General features: G+C 36.7%; 1 protein-coding gene across 1 annotated transcript in view; it reads right to left on the bottom strand.

Moving 5' to 3' along the window:
- Window positions 1-21,522, bottom strand: part of CEMIP2 (cell migration inducing hyaluronidase 2) — a 98,419-nt gene that overhangs the window by 26,364 nt on the left and 50,533 nt on the right. Inside the window, 6 exon segments of the mRNA XM_078152816.1 lie at window positions 2,386-2,563; window positions 6,265-6,420; window positions 7,920-7,955; window positions 9,109-9,240; window positions 17,712-17,800; window positions 20,379-20,507. Coding sequence (XP_078008942.1) covers window positions 2,386-2,563; window positions 6,265-6,420; window positions 7,920-7,955; window positions 9,109-9,240; window positions 17,712-17,800; window positions 20,379-20,507 — 720 coding nt within the window.

A 21,522-nucleotide genomic window follows, 5' to 3' on the forward strand; every position in this document is an offset into this window, starting at 1 on the left:
TTTTTTCCATCTACACAGCCACCACCCTAGCCCAGGCACTCATCATCTCTTGTCATGGTTTTGTAATCTGTCTATCTGCCTCATTGCTTTATACCCTAATAAGCTCTCTACACAGCTGACAATTATTTTCTTAAAGTACAGGTCTGATGGTGTGACTACCCTACTCAATCTCCAGAGGCTTCCTATTGCCTCTAGGCAATAGTTGTGGGTATTTAAGGAGGTTTCATCCTCCCTAAATACTCGTGCCTTTTTAGAAAAAATATGCATATATGTATATATGTATACACACACACACACACACATACACATACACACACATACACACACACACACACTCATGCCTTCCCTTGTTACCTTGTATTTGATTTTGCAGGTACCTATATATGTTCTTGGTATAGTAGATAGAGTGCTGGGCCTGAAGTCAGGAAGACTTCCTGAGTTCAAATCTGGCCTCAGATGCTTACTAGCTGTGTGACCCTGGGCAAGTCACTTAACCTTGTTTACCTCAGTTTCCTCATCTGTAAAATGAGCTGGTGAAGGAAATGGCAAACCACCCCAGTATCTTTAACAAAAAAAACCTCAACTGGGTCACAAAAAGTCAGACACAACTGAAACAACTGAACATATATGTATATGCCTGCCCACATTAGATTACAAATTCCTGGGCAGGGGCTATTTATTTCACTTTTATGTAAGTACTAAGTATCCCTAGAGACAAGGCATTAAACAATGCTTGATTTATTGAATGATTGCCAATAGCATATTACCTGGTTCCCATTGGAGACTAAAAACTTTAAGCTTAACAGATTGGTATTTGTAGGTCATATGACCTTCTTAGGTAATAGAGTGGCCAACATGGACCCCATAGAGTCACATATAGGTCTTTCTATATATATTGGATGGTAAGAGATAGTCCAATTCCACAATCATAACCTAATAATTAGTCTAGCCCTTAACTATGCCACTGGAGATAAATAGCCAAAATAAACTTTGGATTGACTAGTACCTGTTAGTCAACATTCTGTGGTACGACTCAGTCGTTCCCTTCTGTAGAGTCAGCAGATCTTGACTTTCACTGACCTACCACAGACCTCATTTTAAAGCAAAAATAGCTTGGGTTTCAACAAGCCACTGTGATTGCCACTGCTACCCATGAGGTGAGTAAAAGATGCTCAGTCCACTCTACTCAACAGCTACTTCCAGGGGATATGACATGGTCTTAGCCTTTGTTATTCTCCACTCACACCATGAGAACTGGAGCTCTAAGTGTGTGTCTGGTTATACAGACAGAGGTGGTATATTTTGAATTTTGTCAGGTAGATGACCAAGGGTGTGGAGGTATAAATGAAAATGGTAGACAACTGAATTTTACAAACTTATGTGGTACTTAACCAAAACCCTATATAGTTTAAATAGGATCTCTCTCGTGGTCTTTGAGTCATTTTTCAGTCATGTGTAACTCTTTGTGACCCCATTTGGGATTTTCTTGGCAAAGATACTGGAATGGTTTGCCATTTCCTTCTCCAGCTCATTTTACAGATGAGGAAACTGAGTCAAAAAGGGTTAAGTGACTTGCTCCAGGTCACACAGCTACTAAGTGTCCAAGGCTGAATTTGAATTCAGGGAGATTAGTCTTCCTGACTTCAGGCCCAGCACTCTATCCACTGCACCACCTACCTGCCCAAAATGGAAGCTAATTTTTAAAGCCCACAACTTTCCTAGGAATACCTGCATTGCTCTTCTCCTTCCCGCCCACCCTCTCATTAGTAATGCTGGCCTCCAAAGAAAATAAAATATGCAAGTGTTTCCTCTCCAGAGAGCCAGTGATTGCGCTTTTGGATGGATGCTCTCACCACCAGTTTTGTTCAAAGGTTCCCAACTGTTGCTGTTCAGTCATTTCAGTTGTGTCTGACTCTTCAAGACTCCACCTGGGATTTTCTTGAGAACGATAATGGAGTGGTTTGCCATTTTCTTCTCCAGCTCATTTTACAGATAAGGAAACTAAGACATACAGGATTGAGTGACTTGCGCAGCTTGTAAGCATCTGAGGCCAGATTTGAACTCGGGAAGATGAGTCTTTCTGATGCCAGGCCCAGCACTTTATCCGCTACACCACCTCGCTGCCTCTAAATCATGTCAAAACACCCAATCCACCATGTTTTAAGCTACTTTCTCCTCTTAGAATGTTAGCTGAATGTCAAAAAGTAGCCAGAGATAGTTTCTTCTGTTACCATCTGGAGTTCATATGGGCAAAAATACATGAAATCCAGTTTATTCTACATCTTTCTTTACAGTCCCACCAACTGCAAACTCAATTTGGTTTCATCTCCTCTTGCTTTTTCTTCCTCCACTGTCACTGAAGAGGGACCCCGAAGATTTACTTACATGAGCACCAAATTTCACCAGGGAAATGTTATTCTTGGGTGTTAGCTGCCAAACATTCTTCATTAGGAACCCAATGGCACTGCTATATCTATCTGCTGTTGGCATATAGTTCTTGAATGTGCTTTTGCTGAGATGAATAGGTCCATCGTAAATCTGAAAACCTCTAATTGGAAATGTCCTGTTGAAACACAAATTAAATCACAGGTGAAAATGGGTACACTTATTAAACATTATGTAATTTCTTCCAATGTGTTTAATTTGGAAGAGATGGAGGAAAGACTAGTTCAAGAAAATAATGAAGTAAACTTGCCTTCCCGAGTCAAATTTAGCCCAAAAAAAAAATCAACTTTTTCTTCTTTTTGAATAAGCACTTTTACTAGCTACATTTTGCTAAGCATTAACTATATTTTGCACCATTAGATTGTAAGATTCTTGAGGGCAGAGACTGTCTTTTGCTTCTTTTTGTATCCTCAGCACTTAGCATAGTGTCTGGCACATAGAAGGTACTTGACTGATTGATTGGATGGGCTAATAAATATAGGCATAAAAATACTCAGAATGGGGAAAAAAATCAACGATAAACATTTATTATATACCTATTATATGCATAGCAATGACAGAGATAAAAAGATAAAGGTGAAAGAGTCCTTGTCCTCAAAGGGCTTCTATTTTTAAATCTACAGAAGCAGAGAGGACCTCTCTTTGAGCTGCTAATGAGGCAATGAAAAGGTCAGAAATGAAGGAGCTGTTATATTAAAAAGAACTAAAATGAGAACCAGGAGAACTGGGATCTAGAATTGGTCCTACTCTAGTGTGACCATAAACAAGTCCTTTCATCTCTCTGTGCCCCAGTACCCTAATGTGTAAAATTAAGTAGTTAAAAGGTAACAGTCTTTAAGGTCCCTTCCAACTCTGAAATTCTATGATTCTATAATTCGTGTTAGCACGAGTATAAATGTTCAAGTTTAGAAGGGCAGATAAATCTAGGTAAATATCTATACCAAGAAACAGTCTTGTACTCTAAGCTTCTTGAGTTGTCATTTGAAGGTTCCATAAAATACCAAGTAGCAACACTTCTATTTTACACACACACACACACACCAAAAAAAAATGTTAGGAATACAATTTAAACTCCTTGAGAGCAAAAATCATCTATTTCATTTGTCTTTGTACTCCTAGAGCCTAGCACAGTGTCTTGTATTTTGATAAGCACTTAACAAATGCCTAATTGAATTAGAGACACTCAAATTATTCTATTATCCTTAACTCTTTTCCCTAGAATTTCTATAGCAACTGACCAATCTCTAATATGACAGTGCTGCCCAGCAAAGATTCCTTTTCTTGCTGTCAGAAAATAGCCTATTATATTTAAGACTGCAACCTATGCATAAAAACGTCCTTCTCCTCATGGCACTCAAGCTGGGACCAACATATTGTCTGAACAGTGCCTGGCACACATGAGTGCCTAATATATTTCAGGATGATAATTCCCAAGGAAGAAGAGCCCAGAATAAACAATAATTCACTGGAGTCAGGTTGGCTTGACCATCCAGGGAAACCAAGGTAAATAAATCAAATCAAGTCAATAAACATTTATTAAGTCTGAACTGTGTGTAGGCTTTGTGCTATGTGCCAGGATACGGGAAAAAAAAGGCAAAAAAAAATGGTTACTGTTCTCAAGGAGCTCACAGTCTAATGGGGGACACAACATGCAAACAACTATGTATAAATAAGATAAAGAAAAGAGAAATCAGAGAAAATCTCTGAGAGAAGACACAAAGACTGAGGACAATGAAAGGCTTCTTTGCGAAGATAAGACTTTAGCTGAGACTTGAAGAAAGATAAGGCAGTCCGGAAGCTGAAACAAGAAAGGAGAGAGTTTTAGGCCTGAGGGACAGCCAGAAAAAATGCCCAAGGCTGGGAAATACAATATCTTGTACAAGGTACATCAGGGAAGCCACTGTCATAGGACTGTAGAATACTTGGAGGAAAGTAAGGTATAAAATGACTGGAAAGGTCACAAAAAATCTTTCTTCACACCATATCTTTTCTGAGCCAGTCTACAGATACAACATACCTTAGTGATCATTAAAACAGGGAGTTTTACCATTGGTTCTACTATGAAGTCTTTGGGAAGGTTAGTTAACTTATCCATTCTGATTTTCCCCTGTGTAAAATGGAGATGATAACTCTAGCCTGCCTCTGTGACTGAAGGGTCGATTAATTATTGAAGAAATGCCTTAGGGTCAGCTAGGTGGCAGTGGATAATGCACCTGGAGTCAGGAGACCTAAGTTCAAATCCGGCCTCAGACATTTGACACTTAACTAGCTGTGTGACCCTGGGCAAGTCACTTAACTCCATTGCCTAGCAAAAGAAAAAAAAAAGAAAAAAAAGAAATGCCCTAAGTGCTAAGCTGTACCATGACAATTCTGTGATTATAAGGGTGGAGAGAAGGAAAGAGCCAAAGTATAATCTCAGATTCAGCTGTTATACCACTGTAGTAGTTTTCAAGTCAAGCTTCTGCATTAATTTGTTTTCTTCAAGAAACTCCCTTTTCTAAAATTAAATTCTGCCCTGGCCATTTCTGAAACCTTACAAGAGTACAAAGTAAGAAAAGCTGACCTAATACCAGCTCCAAAACATTCTACAGCTCAAAACACACACACAGAGAATCTAAGTTAGCAGGGGGTCTCACGAGGATAGAGAAATTTCAAAGAAACTTTTTTATTTACTTTCATATATTCTGTGAAATCTATGAAGTCCTCATAGTTGCCAACTTTATTTTTATCTGGTTATTGTTTTTTCCTTAACAACAAGTAAGTAGAGAGAAGGAAGATGGAGAGGAAAAAATCCACAATAGGAAATGAACAGTTTCAGGATTCACAAAAAAATTTTCTTTCTCATTTCAAAAAACTCAGTTCTATATGACTTTTGGTCTGTATGAACTGATTCAGAAACCCAAATAAGACAAAGAGATTTAGGATCTATTAATATAACTAATAAAATACCACTAATGATAATAACTAATATTTATATCATTCTTTAAAGATTTATAAATTATATTGGATCCTCACAACAGCTCTGTAAGGAAAGCATTTTTTTTCTGGAGGCCAGAAAAGGAGTCATAGTGAGAAATGGAGAATGAAGTAATGATAGTAAAAATAAAGGGGAAATGGAAAAAAATGAAACTTTTAAAAAACAGAGGAGAACAGTAGCAAATTCAGAAGGGATACAGATAAGAACAATGCCCAACTATAGAGTTAAATTTAATATATACTTTAAAAAAACTAACATCTACATGATAAACTTTTGCCATGCCATATATATTTTTCTTTACTTCTTTGTTTAGATAAAGTGTTCATTATTGATAGTTACAGTAGCTAGCATTTATATAGCATTTTAAGGTTTTGAAACTACAAATATTATCTCATTTGATCCTCACAACAGACCTGGAAGGTAAGTATTCTTGTTAATTCCATTTTACAGATAAGGAAACTGAGGCTGAGAGAGGCTCAATGACTTGCCCAGGACCACACAGCCATTAAGTATCTGAGGTCAAATTTGAACTCAGATCTTCTTGACCCCAAGTCCACTCTCTCCATTGAGCCATTTTTTGTTGCTGTTGTTGCTGTTGCTGTTTGTCAAGTTCATAACAATTAAAAATATACTCATTTTTTTAAAAACAGCCCTGCAAAGCAGACACTACCTACAGCACTACCCTCATTTTACAGGCAAGGAACTTAGGTTAAGTGAATTACCCATGGTCACCCAGCTAGGAAATACATGGGGCAGTATTACAATCCAGGATTTTCCTGATTCAACCAAGTATTCTGGCCACTACAATGCACAAACTCTCCAAGTCTGGGAAGCAGTCTTACCTGTTCCTAGGCAAAGTCCGAAGTCTCTTGGATATCCCTCCAATGCCTGCGTACTTGTTCTGACCACCCTGAAAGCCATAGTTCTGACTCTCCCCAACAAACAGAGACTCTGATACTTCTTGGCTGGAACCTTCATCATTGGGGAAGCTTCCATCACTGCAAAATGAGAATGACTAAAATTACCCAAACAGAAAGGCAGGCTAAAATTGTGCCATAAAAGAAACCCTAAATTTCTTTTAATGTATTGCAATTCAAATCAGGAATTTTCTTGTCTCTGAAAAGAAAATCAGAACAATATACCTTCATATCATGAAATAGTGAAAATCTTACAAATTAAACATATACAACTAAAGTTGTTTTTCTTTGGGGGGGGCGTTGGCAACAATCTGATAGTCCTAGGACAAAATATGCCACATTTAATAAAAGAAAAAAGAGGGCAAGAACATGGGCTTTCATTTAATATAATTATTAAGTCAGCAAACATTTATTAAGAATCTACTATGTGGCAAGCATTATGCTAAGAACTGGGGACACAACCTCCCCCCAAAAAAATTATTATTAGTTAGCATTTATACTGCACTTTAAGTTTTGTAAAGTGCTTACAAATATTATCTGATTTTTTCCCCATAACAATCCTGTGAGGTAAGTACAATCCCCACATTACAGACAAGGAAACTGAATCTGAGAGAAGTTAAGGGACTTGTCACAAAGACTGCCCAGCCCGCAACCTCCTGCATCACCTAGTTGCCTCTTGCTTATGTAGTAAGAGTCATGACTACAGGAGGATAGCTTTTGACAAAACAAATAATAATCTCCAAATTTTCATATCCTTCCTCTTTTTCATCTCTCAGAGATGCTTCTTCCCCTTTTTTATCTCAATTTTAAATCTTGAGAATTTTCTACTAAGAAATGAAGACACCTCTATTTGCCTGTAAGAAATCTAGTAACACTGAAGCTTGATTGGTAGTAAGAACCCCTCGTTCTTCTTGTTAAGATGGTAAGTTGTTTCAGTTAATGTCTGACTCTTTGTGACCCCACTTGGGGTTTTCTTGGCAAAGATAATAGTGTTTTGCCATTTCATTTTCTAGCTCATTTTACAGATGAGGAAACTGAGACAAACAGGGAAGTGTCTGAAGCCAGATTTGAACTCAGGGAGATAAGCCTTCCTGACTCCAGGCCCAGAACTCTATCCACTGTGCCACCTACCTACCCAAGAATTCCTTACCCAAAGTAAGTGAATTTTTGCCTTCTGATGGTATCAGGCCTAAAGAGAACTTTCTCCTTAAACTTTCTGTACCTCTCTCTCCTATGAACCAGTGATATTCGGGGGTTTTTTTATTATATTTATTCATGCACAGGTTATCTCCTATTTAACTGTAAGGTTATATAAGCTTTCTGCAGGCGGAAATAGTGTTCTCTTCATCTTTGTACATCCCAGTGTCTGTAACACAATGCTTAATAAATATTTGTTGAGCTACATAAACATTATTTCCAGAAAGGACCTTCCCTAGCTTTCCTGTATTATTTTATCTTTGTTTACAAAATGAAAGTCAAGTGGAATCATAGGGGCAAACTTAAATGTGGAAGGGTAGGGCAAAAAAGATAGAAAAGAGAGAAAATAAATCAATAAAAAAATGCTAAATGCAATTACTAACCTGGCAAAGGTTAAGCCTATTCCATTATCTGCAAATCTGCAAGAAAAATGAAATGAGAGAAATTCAATTAATCATGTAAAAGAAAGTAACTCCCTCATTATTTAAATGCTGGGAAATCTCCATAGTACCAATAATTTTTACTCTCCCCAACACATGAACTGAATTCAAAGAGACAACTTCAAGTAAATGATTTTGCATTACTAACATCAGCTTATTATCATCAAAACCCTTTCAACATTAATCCTCCAATTATCGCTTTGATTGGTATACCCATCCATTTTCTTGGACAGCAAGGTCAAAAAGGAATTTGAACTGCCAAAAACTACAGATGACAATAATGTCATATTCAATAATAGAATTCAACAATTTTGAGCATTAAATCTATGACCAAAATAGAGCACCCCTCTCTTCAAATTATACACACATTGGGAGTGAAAATATATATTATAGCCACAAGCCATGTTAAAAACATAAGTCCACAAAACTATTAAGATAGTGGTAGAAGAGTTTTGTTTTGAATGGCAATGAAAGAGTTTAAGGGGGGGGGGAACCTTTGGCAGCCTCTAAGAAAACCAACGTTTTCCCTCATTTTTATTTGGTTTTAGGACGTTATCCTTCTTATTCACATATGGTTAAATTCCTAGTTTCTGTGTAACTCTAGTGTTTTCATTCTACCAGACTAGTTTCTTTTCAGGGAAAGAAGTAAGATGATGGAAGAAGGAAAAGAAACCATTTGAAGGAGAACAAGCAAGTAAACTACCCTAGTGGTAAGTAAGGAAATCATCACCACAGCCCTGGGGCCAGGGAAGGGGGAAGTCCCTGAAACAGCTGTGGGATATAAATTCTCCCCTAAGGACTTTAGCTAAATCCCAGAAATTTTAGTCAAAGACAAAATACTGCAAACAACCCCCCCAAAAAAAAGGAGCCACAGTCAGGATCATCACAAAACGTGGCAGCTGCATATAAAAGAGAGGAGAGTTTGACAGCAATATTCCAGAAGGCAAAAGATAAAGGCTAAAACCAAGAAAGAAGCAAAATGGGACAACTCTTGTTATATTTGATGAGATAGCCCCTACATTAAGAGAAATAGGATAATTACAGGATACAATACCATCTTCTCTCATATTTAACATCATGGGAAAAAAAAGTTTTCAACTGTCAATTAAGCTATTTTGTTTAGGTCACATACGCTGAATTCTGAATGATAATATCTCCTCCTCGGACCCATGCTCCATGATCATTATTTTTAAAAGTGATGAGTCTGTCAATGAGCGCAGCAACACGGGGTTTTTCTAGGTCTGCATCTTGATGAGGTCGAAACCTTGAGATAAAGAGAGGAAAGTATAAATACTGTAAAACAAAAGTACTATAGATATGGATTAGGTTGCATACTTATTTGTACCGGTATAACTTAATGGGCTTTTAAAAAAAAAGAAAACCTGTAATCTGATTTAAAATTAATGTTAGTTTCAATCTTAGTCCATGTATTAACATTATATTAATATTTCAAAAATTCAAAGAAATACAAAATTAGTTTTCCCATTGATATACGATTGTATCAGTATGAGCTTTTCCTCCAACAGTGATCTTCACAAATATCTATGTACTTTCAGTCTGGGCTTTTTATCCATTCCCTCCTATAAATCCTCCATGATACACTTATCTAATCCTCTAGAAGCCTTCGTCTCAGATGAGATACCAGTGTAATGCTCATTCAGGTGGTCCATCTGCCAGTCCTCATTCTTTCTACATGACTAGCCACCTTCCTTTTATAGTCATACATGTCATGAATGTTTTCTATGCAGATCAATATATATCCACACTAATTCCCTCAGTTGGGCACATTACTCCCAAGGAGTTAAAATCAAAACAAAAGTTTCAATATATAAAAAAAAAATTGTAGCAGTAATTCTGTGGGGTTTTTTTAATTAAAGGGGAAAAAAACCTAACCACTGCATAGATAGAAAAACAACTGAACAAACTCTGATATATGTATGGAATGTTTTTATACAATAAGAAACAGTGAATGAGAAATTCAGAGATACATGGGAAGATCTGTAAGAACTGATGCACAGTAAAAACAAGCATAACCAGAATAATAATCTTCATAATGACTATAATCAAAGAAAACACTAAGAGGAAGGGAATAAGCATTTATATAGTGCCTACTCTGTGTCAGGCACTGTGTTAAACACTTTACAAGTATTATCTCATTTGATTCCCACAACAAGCCTAGGGGCTAACTACTGTTATTATCTCCATTTCACAGTTAAGGAAACTAAGGCAAACAGAGTTTAAATGATTGTCCTAGGCCACATAGCTAATAAGCTCTGAAGCCTTATTTGAACTCAGGTCTTCCTGACTCCAGGCCCAGTGTTCTGTCCACTGTGCTTCCCAGCACCTCTGGAAAAAAAAAAAAAGATGAAGTCTGATACTGGTCCCAGAGAACCAATAATGAAACTTGTTTCCTTCCTCTTAGGAAGAAGGGGACCACAACAGCTGAATGTCAAATACACTGTCAGATGTGGTTGGTTTTGCCTAATTATTTTTCTTTGTTATAGTTCCCATGCCTGGAGTGCTCTGCCCCTTCCCCTCTACCTCTTACCTTTGCTAGCTTCTTTCAAAACTCAGTTCAAATTCTACGTTCTGCAGGAGACTCCCAAGCTGCTAAAGCCTTCATCTCATAGGTGCCACGGTTTTTGCCTCTCTTTGCATTCCCAGAACTTAGAATGGTGCCAAAGCCCAGAGTTAAGTGCCTAGCGAATGTGTGTGGACTGACTGATTGATTACAAAGTGCTGACAGGGGGAGGGGAAGGTTCTGTTCCAGGGGTGTTAGAGACCTGTATCCAGAAGTGACTGATATATCATAAAGGTATTAAGCTTATTTTTTTACAAAGACTCCACCCTAAAAAGAAAAAACATATGCCAGTTGTTGAGATTTGCCTTGTCAATAAGCAAAGATATAATCATAAATATTCCTTAAGTGGAGATTTAAGCTTATATGGGACAGAGGCCATTCTCACATACGCATTCTATTCAACCCTTATCCTGACATAGGACATGAATGCGATAAATCTATCCTTTGAATCCATATTATATGTGAGTTTTAATCCAGATCTATTTGCCTTTCTTTGCCTCCAACTTACACTAAGAACCCTACCCCAGTAGCCTGGGGCCTAAGGGACAATTCCTCTGACTCTTAAGCTACCAATCAGCCCTCCACGGGATAGGATCACAGCTGAGCAGTTTCCTAGTCCTTGTTTAATACCAAGCAGATGGAGTATTTTCATAAAGGAAACTACACAATGTTCTCAATGAGAGCCAAAATAAAATGAAAAAAAAATTGTCCTTGATACCACACATTGCAACATCAATGCCTCTCTAGCCATTTCTAGAACTAACTCTAGGCAATCTGTTGCTGCCTGTGCCATGATGGTGCATTAAACTGACAATCTTCTGTTTATGCTTTAGAATAGATGCTCTCTTGATTTATTTTCCTTTTAATCACATCTTTTCTCTTTTTTGGCTCTGTTGATATCTTTTGTATCGTGATATCTTTCAGTATCTTTTAAGCTTAGCCCAAATTTCCAATTTCCCACCACACAACTGGCTTTACACTCACTCTCCCTTCTCTCCAATTCTGGAGTTTGACATCTTATTGGCATAAAATTAATCTGATTAACTGGTGAGTAAATTTGTCTTTCTGAAGAAGATCTAATATATACTGAGTATTCAAAAAAGTCATATATATATATATATATATATATATATACATATATATATATATGTATATATATATATATATATATACACACACACACACACACACACACATACCATATTTTTTTCAGGGTTTTTTTTGGGGGGAGAGGGGAGGCAATTGGGGCTGACTTGCCCAGGGTCACACAGCTAGCAAGTGTCAAGTGTCTGAGGCTAGATTTGAATTCAGGTCCTCTTGACTCCAGGGCCAGTGCTCTATTCACCATGCCACCTAGCTCTGTGTGTGTGAATATACATATACATATACATATACATATACATATACATATACATATACATATACATATACATATACATATACATATACATATACATATACATATACATATACATATACATATACATATACATATATGAGGAAGACCTGGTTTCAAATACTGCCTCAGTATATATATGTGCATGTATATCTATCTGTCTATCTATCTATACATATATATACATACATATATATGTACACATATACACACAGACATAGATAGGTAGATAGATACATAGACAGATAGAGATACATAGATAGATAACAGATATAGTCTTAATGTAGTTTTTTAAACTTTAGTACCCTGTATATCTTATGGAAGTCATCACCCTAATGTTTCATTCATGAGTTGGCTTATTACTCATTTAGTTGGCAATTTAATCATGGGCTCCCATATCTGAATTACCTGAATGCATGCGTGCACATCATGGACATTTTTTTTGTGTAAAATTAAATGCCTAAGAAAGTTGTCAAAATGTGCTGTCATTTTTCTTCTACAAAATGGTAGTCTCAATAATTACTTCCAAATGGAATTCCCATTTCCTTTCCTATGAATTATATATATGCATATGTGCAAGAGTTAGTGGGATCAAAGAGATTTCATGATTAGCCATAACATTACAAACACTAACCTAAATAAAGCATTTCTTATTTCAGTGAATGCACATAGTTTGATGTATCACATCTGGTGACAATTTCTACAGGATCTTTGCTCTATCTGCCCTTTTGGTTCCTGATCTATCGATTCTACGCATAGATTTCATGGTTTCTCAATACCTTTGGCTACAACATATGTGACAAACATATGTTGACACTGTATTTAGCACATTCCTTAGCAATGTAGTAAGCACAAGATCTCTGATAAATAATCAAATGAGTATAATAAAGATGCTATGATCTCAAAGTAGATCTCTAAACCTAGTTGGCTATTATTCTTTCTTTCCTTTTTTATACTTTGATCAACTGTGTAGTCTCTAATTTCTTATTTATTTATTTAAATGCTACTCTTAGCTTTTCAAATGCTGTCTGAATATTACTTAAAAGTATTTCAGAATAGATCTGACCTTTGTAGAATACTGCTGACTAATTTTACCAAGTCATATTTTCCACAGCTTTCTCTTAATCCCACACCTCACTAATGAACCTCACTTCACATTGAAGTCAGACTTCGTGATCTACAGGAATACTTCTTCCTTCAATTACCTGCTAAAGACCAGGCTTAGCTTTATATTTTGTAAGATCTATCAACCTAACCTACAATATCTCTCAAGTCTTGGCCATTAGACAAATCATGTTAGTAATTAATCTATGGTGTATCAGAGATAGAATAAAATTAACCAAGACCCAGGACTTTTTACTGTTTCCTTTTTGTATAATTTTCTGTGTTGTTTTGTTGACCCATCTTGCCCTTTGTTTTCTGCTATTATTTTCAAAATTTTTATTTCCATTTTTGGAACTATGTTTATCTTAGCTCAAATTATGTAGTTATGCCTGAAATGTTGCACCACGTATCAACCACAGTATATACATAGTGCCTTACCACTTTGGCTGAAAAGGAAAACAACATTGGTTCTGTTTACAACTTACAGTCAGGAATGCTAAAGAGAAAACAGGAGCTCAGCTGATCACCACATTGTAGAACTCATCACTTCATATTAGCCTGGATAAATATCCCACTAAACCTACTGTAGGAAAATGCTATAGTGCTAGAAGATGACAAGATTCACAGAATAAAGGAAAATGTCATTTTTAGGACTATAACACAACTTAAATAATACTATGGAATAACATGGAAGTGGACAGGGAACAGGACTTGGAATGAGGAAGACCTGGTTTCAAATATTGCCTCGGACACTTACCAGGTATTTGACTTTGAGAATGTAATCTAATTGCTCTCCACTTCACCTATGAAATGGGGATAATACCTATAGTATATACTTCACAAAATTGCTATAAGGATCACAAGTTTACGCAAAACATTTTTTAAAACCTTAAAGCTATTTAAATCTCTGCTTCATTTACAAAAACACTCTCTCTCTTTCCCTCTCTCTGTCTCTCTCTCTCCCTCCCTGCCTCTCTCTCTCTCTCTCCCTCCCTTCTTCCTTCCCTCTCTCTCTCTCTCTCTCCCCCTCCCACCTCCCTTCGCTCTCTTTCTCTCCCTCTCTCTGTCCCCCTTCTCCTTTTCTCTCTTCTTTCTTCTCTTCTTCTTCCTCTCCTCCCTTTCCCTTCCCTCTCCTCTCTCCCCCCAAAACTCTGCAAAACGAATACAGTACATAGCCATTTGCATTATAATGAATTCTTATATTTGTAGACAAAAAAAATGTCCACGATACATTCCTGATGCCTATACCAACAACCTTCTAGACAGTTCAGATCTTACTATAGGAGAACAAGTTCCTTTCATATACTCTGTATATGTTGTACATATTTCCCCATTAAAATATAATCTCCTTCAGGGCAGGAACTGTTTTTGTCTTTCTTGGTATTTCCAAAACTTAAAACAATGCTAAGCATATACAAGCATTTAATAAATGCTTGTTGACTTGACCAACTTGGACTCCCCTTGAAGGAGACAGTTCTTCATTTCACTACCTAAAAATAAGCTGTAATTCTAGTCAAGAATGCACTGCTTCACTGTCTCAAAGTAGCTGAATTCAAAGGTGAGTCAGTGCTTTATGCAAGCCTCCTCTAGAAACACATTATTATGACACATTGCAAAGTCACTATTGCTTAACTACACTCTTCTCTCTTCAATGAGCAAGAAGCAATGGCTTTCTGAAACTGTGCAGAAATCTCAAATTGATGACAAAGAAAGTGATTCCATTTAAGAAACTTTTATCATGAATCTATGCTGTGCAAAAGTACTCTGCTAGGTACTAGGGTAATGGAAAAAAAATCAGCTAAGATGTAGGACATATTCTCATGGAGAGTACAATTTACTAAAGAGTCACCACGCATGACCACATAACTGCAATGCATAAATACGTCACAGAGGCGTAAACCAAAGTGCTGCAAGAGGCCCAACAGAAAAATTATGCACAATGAGGAGCTTCAAGAAAGGCTTCATAGAAAAGGTAGCACTTCAGCTGTACTTGAAAGACTGGTTAAGGAAGTGAGCAGAACCAGGAGAACAAGTTAACAATAACATTATGGGTGGCGCAGTGGATAGAGCACCGGCCCTGGATTCAGGAGGACCTGAGTTCAAATCCGGCCTCAGACACACAACACTTACTAGCTGTGTGACCCTGGGCAAGTCACTTAACCCCATTGCCTAGCCAAAAAAACTAAATAAATAAAATAAAATAAAATAACATTATGAAGAAAAACAACTTTGAAACACTCAAATTTGATCTTTATCTTCAGTCCTTTGGAATCATGGTTGGATTCAATGACCAACCATGATTCCAAAGGACTGAAGATAAAGCATACTACTCTCTGACAGAAAGGTGACGTACTCATGATGCAGAATAAGAGTTACATTATCAGACAATCAGTCTGGGAAATTGTTTTATTTGACTTCCAAGATTTGTTACAAGGATTTTGTCTTTTTATTCTGCAATGGTAAGGGGATGGGGGAGGGAAAAGAGGATAGGGAGAGGGTAATAAAACAAGAAAAGAAACAGAAGAAAGAAAATGAAGCATTTTTAAGATGAATTTTTTAGGACTGGGGAAGACACAGACATTTGTAGGTAGATGAAAAGAAGCCAATAGAAAGGAAGATATTAAAGATGCATGAAAGACAGACAGAGACAGAAGGGAGGGGGATAACTACTAAAACAAAGTCATGAAGAAGGAAGGTGGGGAATGCAATCAAGGGTGCACATAAAGAAATTCATCTCACTAAGGAATAGATGCCTTTTCTTCTGTAGCCAAAAGGAAGCAAGAGAAAATAATTTGGTATTAATTCTAAGAAGCTGTGAGGAGTGGAACAGTGTGGGATGAATGCATGAGGGAACCTACAGCAGATGGCCTCAAGCTTTTTAATTAAGAGGCTAAATCTTCTGTTGAAAGTATAGGGGTATCATAAGTAGCAAAAGGAAGGGGAGAAGGGTTGGATTTATCACTGTGGGAGAAGAGACAGGAATTAATAAGACTAAAATAAAAAATATGTCAAACTACATCAATCAAGGGCCCAAATGAGATTGTGAATGATAAATTCAGTCCCTAAAATCAGCTTATTTCATTACTTCTTTTTCTCAGCAATGCTCTCAGGCCCTGGAGCTTAAGCAAAGTTGGAATGACAGTAGACGGTGATAGGATGAAGATGAGCAAGTTGAGAATGTTAGATCAGCCAGGCAAGGGATTCTAGGGTAATAGTCTAACATTACAGAGGCAGACCATAGGGTCAAGGCTCAGCATCAAGGCAAGCAACAGGGGAAATTGAGTCGAATAGCGACGGTCTCAAAAGACTAGTGGTTATAAGAAAGGATGATGTATTTATTATAAACAAGAGTGGGAGAAATAGAAAGATAAAGGTTGTGTAATTAGAATGGAATTTCAAAATTCTAGCTCCTGGAGGTAATGAAATTGCAAGAGTATGGCAGAAGCAGAGTGGAGGAAGAAATTATTGGATCTGGAGGAGCTGAGGAAATAAGTAATTAGGTTGTTAGCTCATCAACATACTAGGTACCAAAGTCCCTGAGGGATTATAGCAGGCCTTAGGGTGGAAAGGAAGAAGGTGAGCCACAATACTAAATTTATTGGGAAAGCAGGAAGAAGGATCTGAAAGGAAGAAGCTCTGAGCATTTTCTCTGACTGTTCCCCCGTGCCTGGAATGCTCTCCCTCCTTCACTCCTACACTGACCTCCCTGGCTTCCTTTAAGTTCCAACTAAAATCCCTATATATAGGGAAGCCTTCCCCAATACCTCTTAACTCCAGTGTTTTCCCTCTTTTAATCATTTCCTATTTATCCTGTATATAGCTTGCTTTAAATATATTTGTTTGCATGTTGCCTCCCCCATTAGATTGTGAGCTCCTTTGAGGGCAGGGACTGTCTTTTGTCTCCTTTTGTATCCCCAGCACTTAGTGCCTGGAACATAGTAGGTGCTTAACAAATGTTTACTGATTGAATGACTAACTGACTAAAGATGGCACCAATAAGGATGGGGAAAGAGTGACATAAACAGGAAAGGCACCAGTTACTTCTGTGGTATTTGAAGATGAAGCTTATATTACTGCATAGATGCCAAAACAGTAAAATACGTTTCCTCAACATTCACAAAAAGGGCTATTTCATACTTTCTGAAGACTTCATTTTAATTTTTGTTTCTAGTGTCGGCGTAGCACAATGGAATCAGGAGAGACCCAAGTCCAAATCCAGCTGCAACACTGTTGCTGTGTGACCCTAAGCAAGTCAGTTACTTTCTATAAAACTGTTTCTTACAAGTATAAATTGGGCATAGCCCACCCCACAAAGGTGACATATTATCATTATTATTATTATCATTACTATCATCATCTCCTGAGTCCCCCCATATTAGTAACCTCTCTCCAGGAATCAATGTGTAATTTTGTATTTACTTATCTTTATATCTACCCCCACCACCACCACCACCCCACCTCATCAGTAAAACATAAGCTCTTGGAAGGTAGGAACTGTTTTCATCTTTAGCTTTTTGTCCCCAGCACAGCACCAGGCACACAGCAGGCACATAACAAATACCTGTTGAATTGAATTATTATCAATGACTTGACTTAGAAAGTTTCCATTGGCTTAGTATACACTGGGTAGAATTTTAGAAGTTAAGATGTGTACCTTGCACTGTTATCCAAACAGAGATACTCTCTTGGATCAGAAGCACTAGCATTGGATGTTTTTACGCCTTTGTCGATAAACAAACCTGCCTGGAAAACATAATTAAGGAGCATGTGCTTAAAACCATGACCACATGTACATGAGTCAAGAAACCACAATCTTCTCTCACAAATAGTCCTGAAGCTAAAAAGAAATTCTAAATATGTTGCAAACGGATCCCCTTTCTTTTTTAAGCTATTTCAATCATTTAGCAACTCATTCTGTCTTATATCAGTACAAACCTTTCCCAGGGACATATAAAAGACTAAAACCTGGGGAAACCTCTCAGACATCTGACAGCATCTGATGCTGAGATACATAAATATTGAGTGAAATATTTCTTCTCACTGAGAAACACTGGGTCAAAGTTGCTTCGGTCACTGGGGTACTTGGTTGACAAGATGGCCACTGGTCTTTGTTCAGATGTGGAAAGGAAATTTTATAGCATATGACTGAAAATCTGAAACCATCTGCTCAAATCATAAGTGTCCCGTGTGTATAATACTGATATTTACATAAATATAATAAATATAATGCAGATTTTATACAAAATAATGATGAGTGGATGATCTATTATTTGTATGTGTACTTAATTTTGACAGTAAAATTGTGTTTGGGAATGGTCATTATATAGATTTCTTACTTAGGGTGAAAACAAATTAATCACTCACACAATTTTAAAACTGCTGTCCAAAATTTAAAAAATAAATATCTGTGTTTATACATTTAGAATACTAAAAATAAAAATAGCACTTTATGTTTTGCAACTCTTCTGTCAGGTGAGGACCATACTTGAAATCATACTTACGAGAGTCATAAGCCTATCTGAGGTTCAGAGGAGTCATAACTAGCCTCCAGGTACAGAGCTAGTAAACATCAGAAAAACAAACTCCAATCCCAGGATTCTGACCCTTGGTCACAGGATCTAGAGCTCTTAAAGGAACCTCAGAAACCATCTACTCTAATCCACTGTAGAGAAGAGGAAACTGAGGCCCGCTGAGTGACTCCCCTATAACATTCTGTCTCTCAGGAAACAAAAGTAAAAATTTATACTGAGAACACTTCACTTGCCAAATGTCTACTGAACTACTATATTAAATGTTTGTGGGATTTTTCACTTTGAAAAAATGCTTTCACATATTATTACTTTGAAATGTCTCTTCATCCCACAAATACCTGGTTGTTCCTAGAGTGAAGATAATTTGCCCTATAACATGGTGGAGTGAAAAGAATCTCAGGCTTACAGATGTCAGTTAGGGTCCTGACTCTGACATTTCCTAACTATGTGATCTTCGTTAATAATACTATATTTCCTCAAGGGATTGTTGCAAGGAAAATGCTTTATAAACCACAAAGTACTATATGTCAATGTGAGTTATTATTACTTTTTAGAGGCAGCTAGGAAGTGCAGTGGATAATGCACTGGGCCTGGAGTCCAGAAGTTCTGAGTTCAAATTCTACCTCAGATACTTACTGGTTCCGCAACCCTGGGAAAGTCACTTAACCTCGGTCTGCCTCAGTTTCCTCAACTAGAAAATGGGAATAAGAACAGCGCATACCTCCCAGGATTCTTGTGAATACTGAATGAGATGTTTGTTAAGTGCTTAGCACTGTGCCTGGCACATAGTAGCCAATTAATACATTTGTTTCCTTTTTTAAATAAATTACTATTTATATTTTTTTAAAAAAGAATAAATAAGTGAAATATTATTAAAAATATTTTTAAGCTCTTTAAAGTATGACAATAGAGTTTTTAGGGGAACATCTGAATAGCACTACGCTCATTTAAAACTGAAATGGAACACATTTATGGGCAAGGATTCTGGACTTCACATAACACACAAAAAAAGTATTATTAAAAGCCAGGTAAATTACTATTTATGTCAGATTTACATTATGAAGAAACAATTTGTCCATCTTCCCCCAACAACCAGATTCCAATGTCACAAAAGGTTTTGCTTGGCCTTTTTTTTAAGTTGTCAAATCTATTTAAGGAAAAAACATTTCACTCATTCATTTAGTCAATCAGTTAAATGTTATTGATCATAATAGCACAGTACTAATCACTGTGATATCACATATAGGAGGAAAAGATTCCTTCCTCCTGAAACTTATGTCTAATTTGAACAGGATTAGAAATACATCTAAAAGTTTTAAGTGAAGTAAAGTGTATTCCAAATAAAGTTGTGTGTGTGTGTATATACACACACACACACACACACACACACATATACATGTCTCACTGGATATGTATAAAGTCCATATGTGAGACCAGCCACATGTGAAACACATTTCTACAAAATTACTCAGTTCAGATATTCCTGCTGCCCATTGGGATAAAGAAATGCCTTCATGTTAGTGTTAATGCACTGAGAAACCCTCAGAATTTACATAGTACGAAAATTCTAAAGCTACTCAAACATATTAGTGAGATTCTTTCCCCAAAGCAAGCATATACAATATACAAATAAAACTATCCTTCATATATTTGTTAGAGTAATTAGTCCAAAAGCTCAAAATTAATTTCCTTTATGACTGGTTTTAACTTCCATTCCTCAACCGTGCTCACATCTTTTCTCCCAGAAAAAAAAAATTTACCCATTGGTGCAAGAAACAATAGGAACTGACCTTAAAATTTGAATGAACTCTGTTGTTATAAAAAATACCCAGTGGTGTAAGTTCTGCTTTGGTTAATCCATGTGATTCACGGGATTCCCCTGTGGCTTCTTTGTGGAATAAATACCATATTCCAGCATCCTAAAATCAAAATGAAGAGATCATTAGTAAAAAAACAAACTTATTTTTTTTAAAAAGACATTCTTGTCACAAGATGGTTTCAGAAAAACCTGGGAACACTTATATGAACTCATGCAAAGTGAAATGAGCAGAATCAGGAGAAAATTGCACATAGCAACAGCAAAATTGTAAGGATGATCAACTGTGAAAGACTTAGCTAGATCAAGACAATGATCCAAGATAATTCCAAAGGACCGGTTATGAAAAATGCTCCCCACCCCCATCAGAAAGAAAAATTATGAACTCTGAATACAAATTGAATTTTTTACTTTCTTTACTCTTCTCTTTTTTGGTCTGTTTTCTTTTGCAATATAGTTAATATGGAAACGTTTTGATTATATATGATTTCACATGTAAAACCAATACCAAAATGCCTTCTCAAGAAGGAGGGAAGGGTGGGAGGATGGGAGAAAATTTGGAAGTCAAAATTTAAAAACGAATGGTTAAAAAAATTTACTTGCAATTGGGATATGGTTAACAAAATAAAAATATATTGGGGGAAAAAAAGACATTCTCATCCAATCTCTTTCTATATCAATCACTTCATTCCATTTCCCTAAACATTAATGTACTGTGTTTCAGGTTAAGAACAAATTACAAAGAACCAAACCTACAGATAGTACACTTGAACCCACAAAATAGACTTAAAACCCATTTCAGCTTGTTTTTTAGATTAGGCAAAAAAAAGATGTTAAAATAATAAGTTTCTACTACCATTTGCTTAAAAAGTCTTTGGTTATTATCTAGTACTAAAATCATTTCCAGGCATGTTTAGGAAAGGGCCAAGTTGTAACAATCACATTGTGACTAACTTTGATAGACTTAGCTCTTCTCAGTGATACAAGGATCTGAGACAACTCTGAAAGACTCATGATGGAAAATGCTATCCACATCCAGAGAAAGAACTATGGTGTCTGAATGCAGATCAAAGCATACTATTTGCTCTCTTTTTTTGTTTTGTTTTGTTTCTTCTTTC

Source organism: Phascolarctos cinereus, unplaced genomic scaffold (genome assembly GCF_003287225.1).
Source record: "Phascolarctos cinereus isolate Bilbo 61053 unplaced genomic scaffold, phaCin_HiC Scaffold_4;HRSCAF=312, whole genome shotgun sequence".
In the NCBI taxonomy this organism is placed as follows: Eukaryota; Metazoa; Chordata; class Mammalia; order Diprotodontia; family Phascolarctidae; genus Phascolarctos; species Phascolarctos cinereus.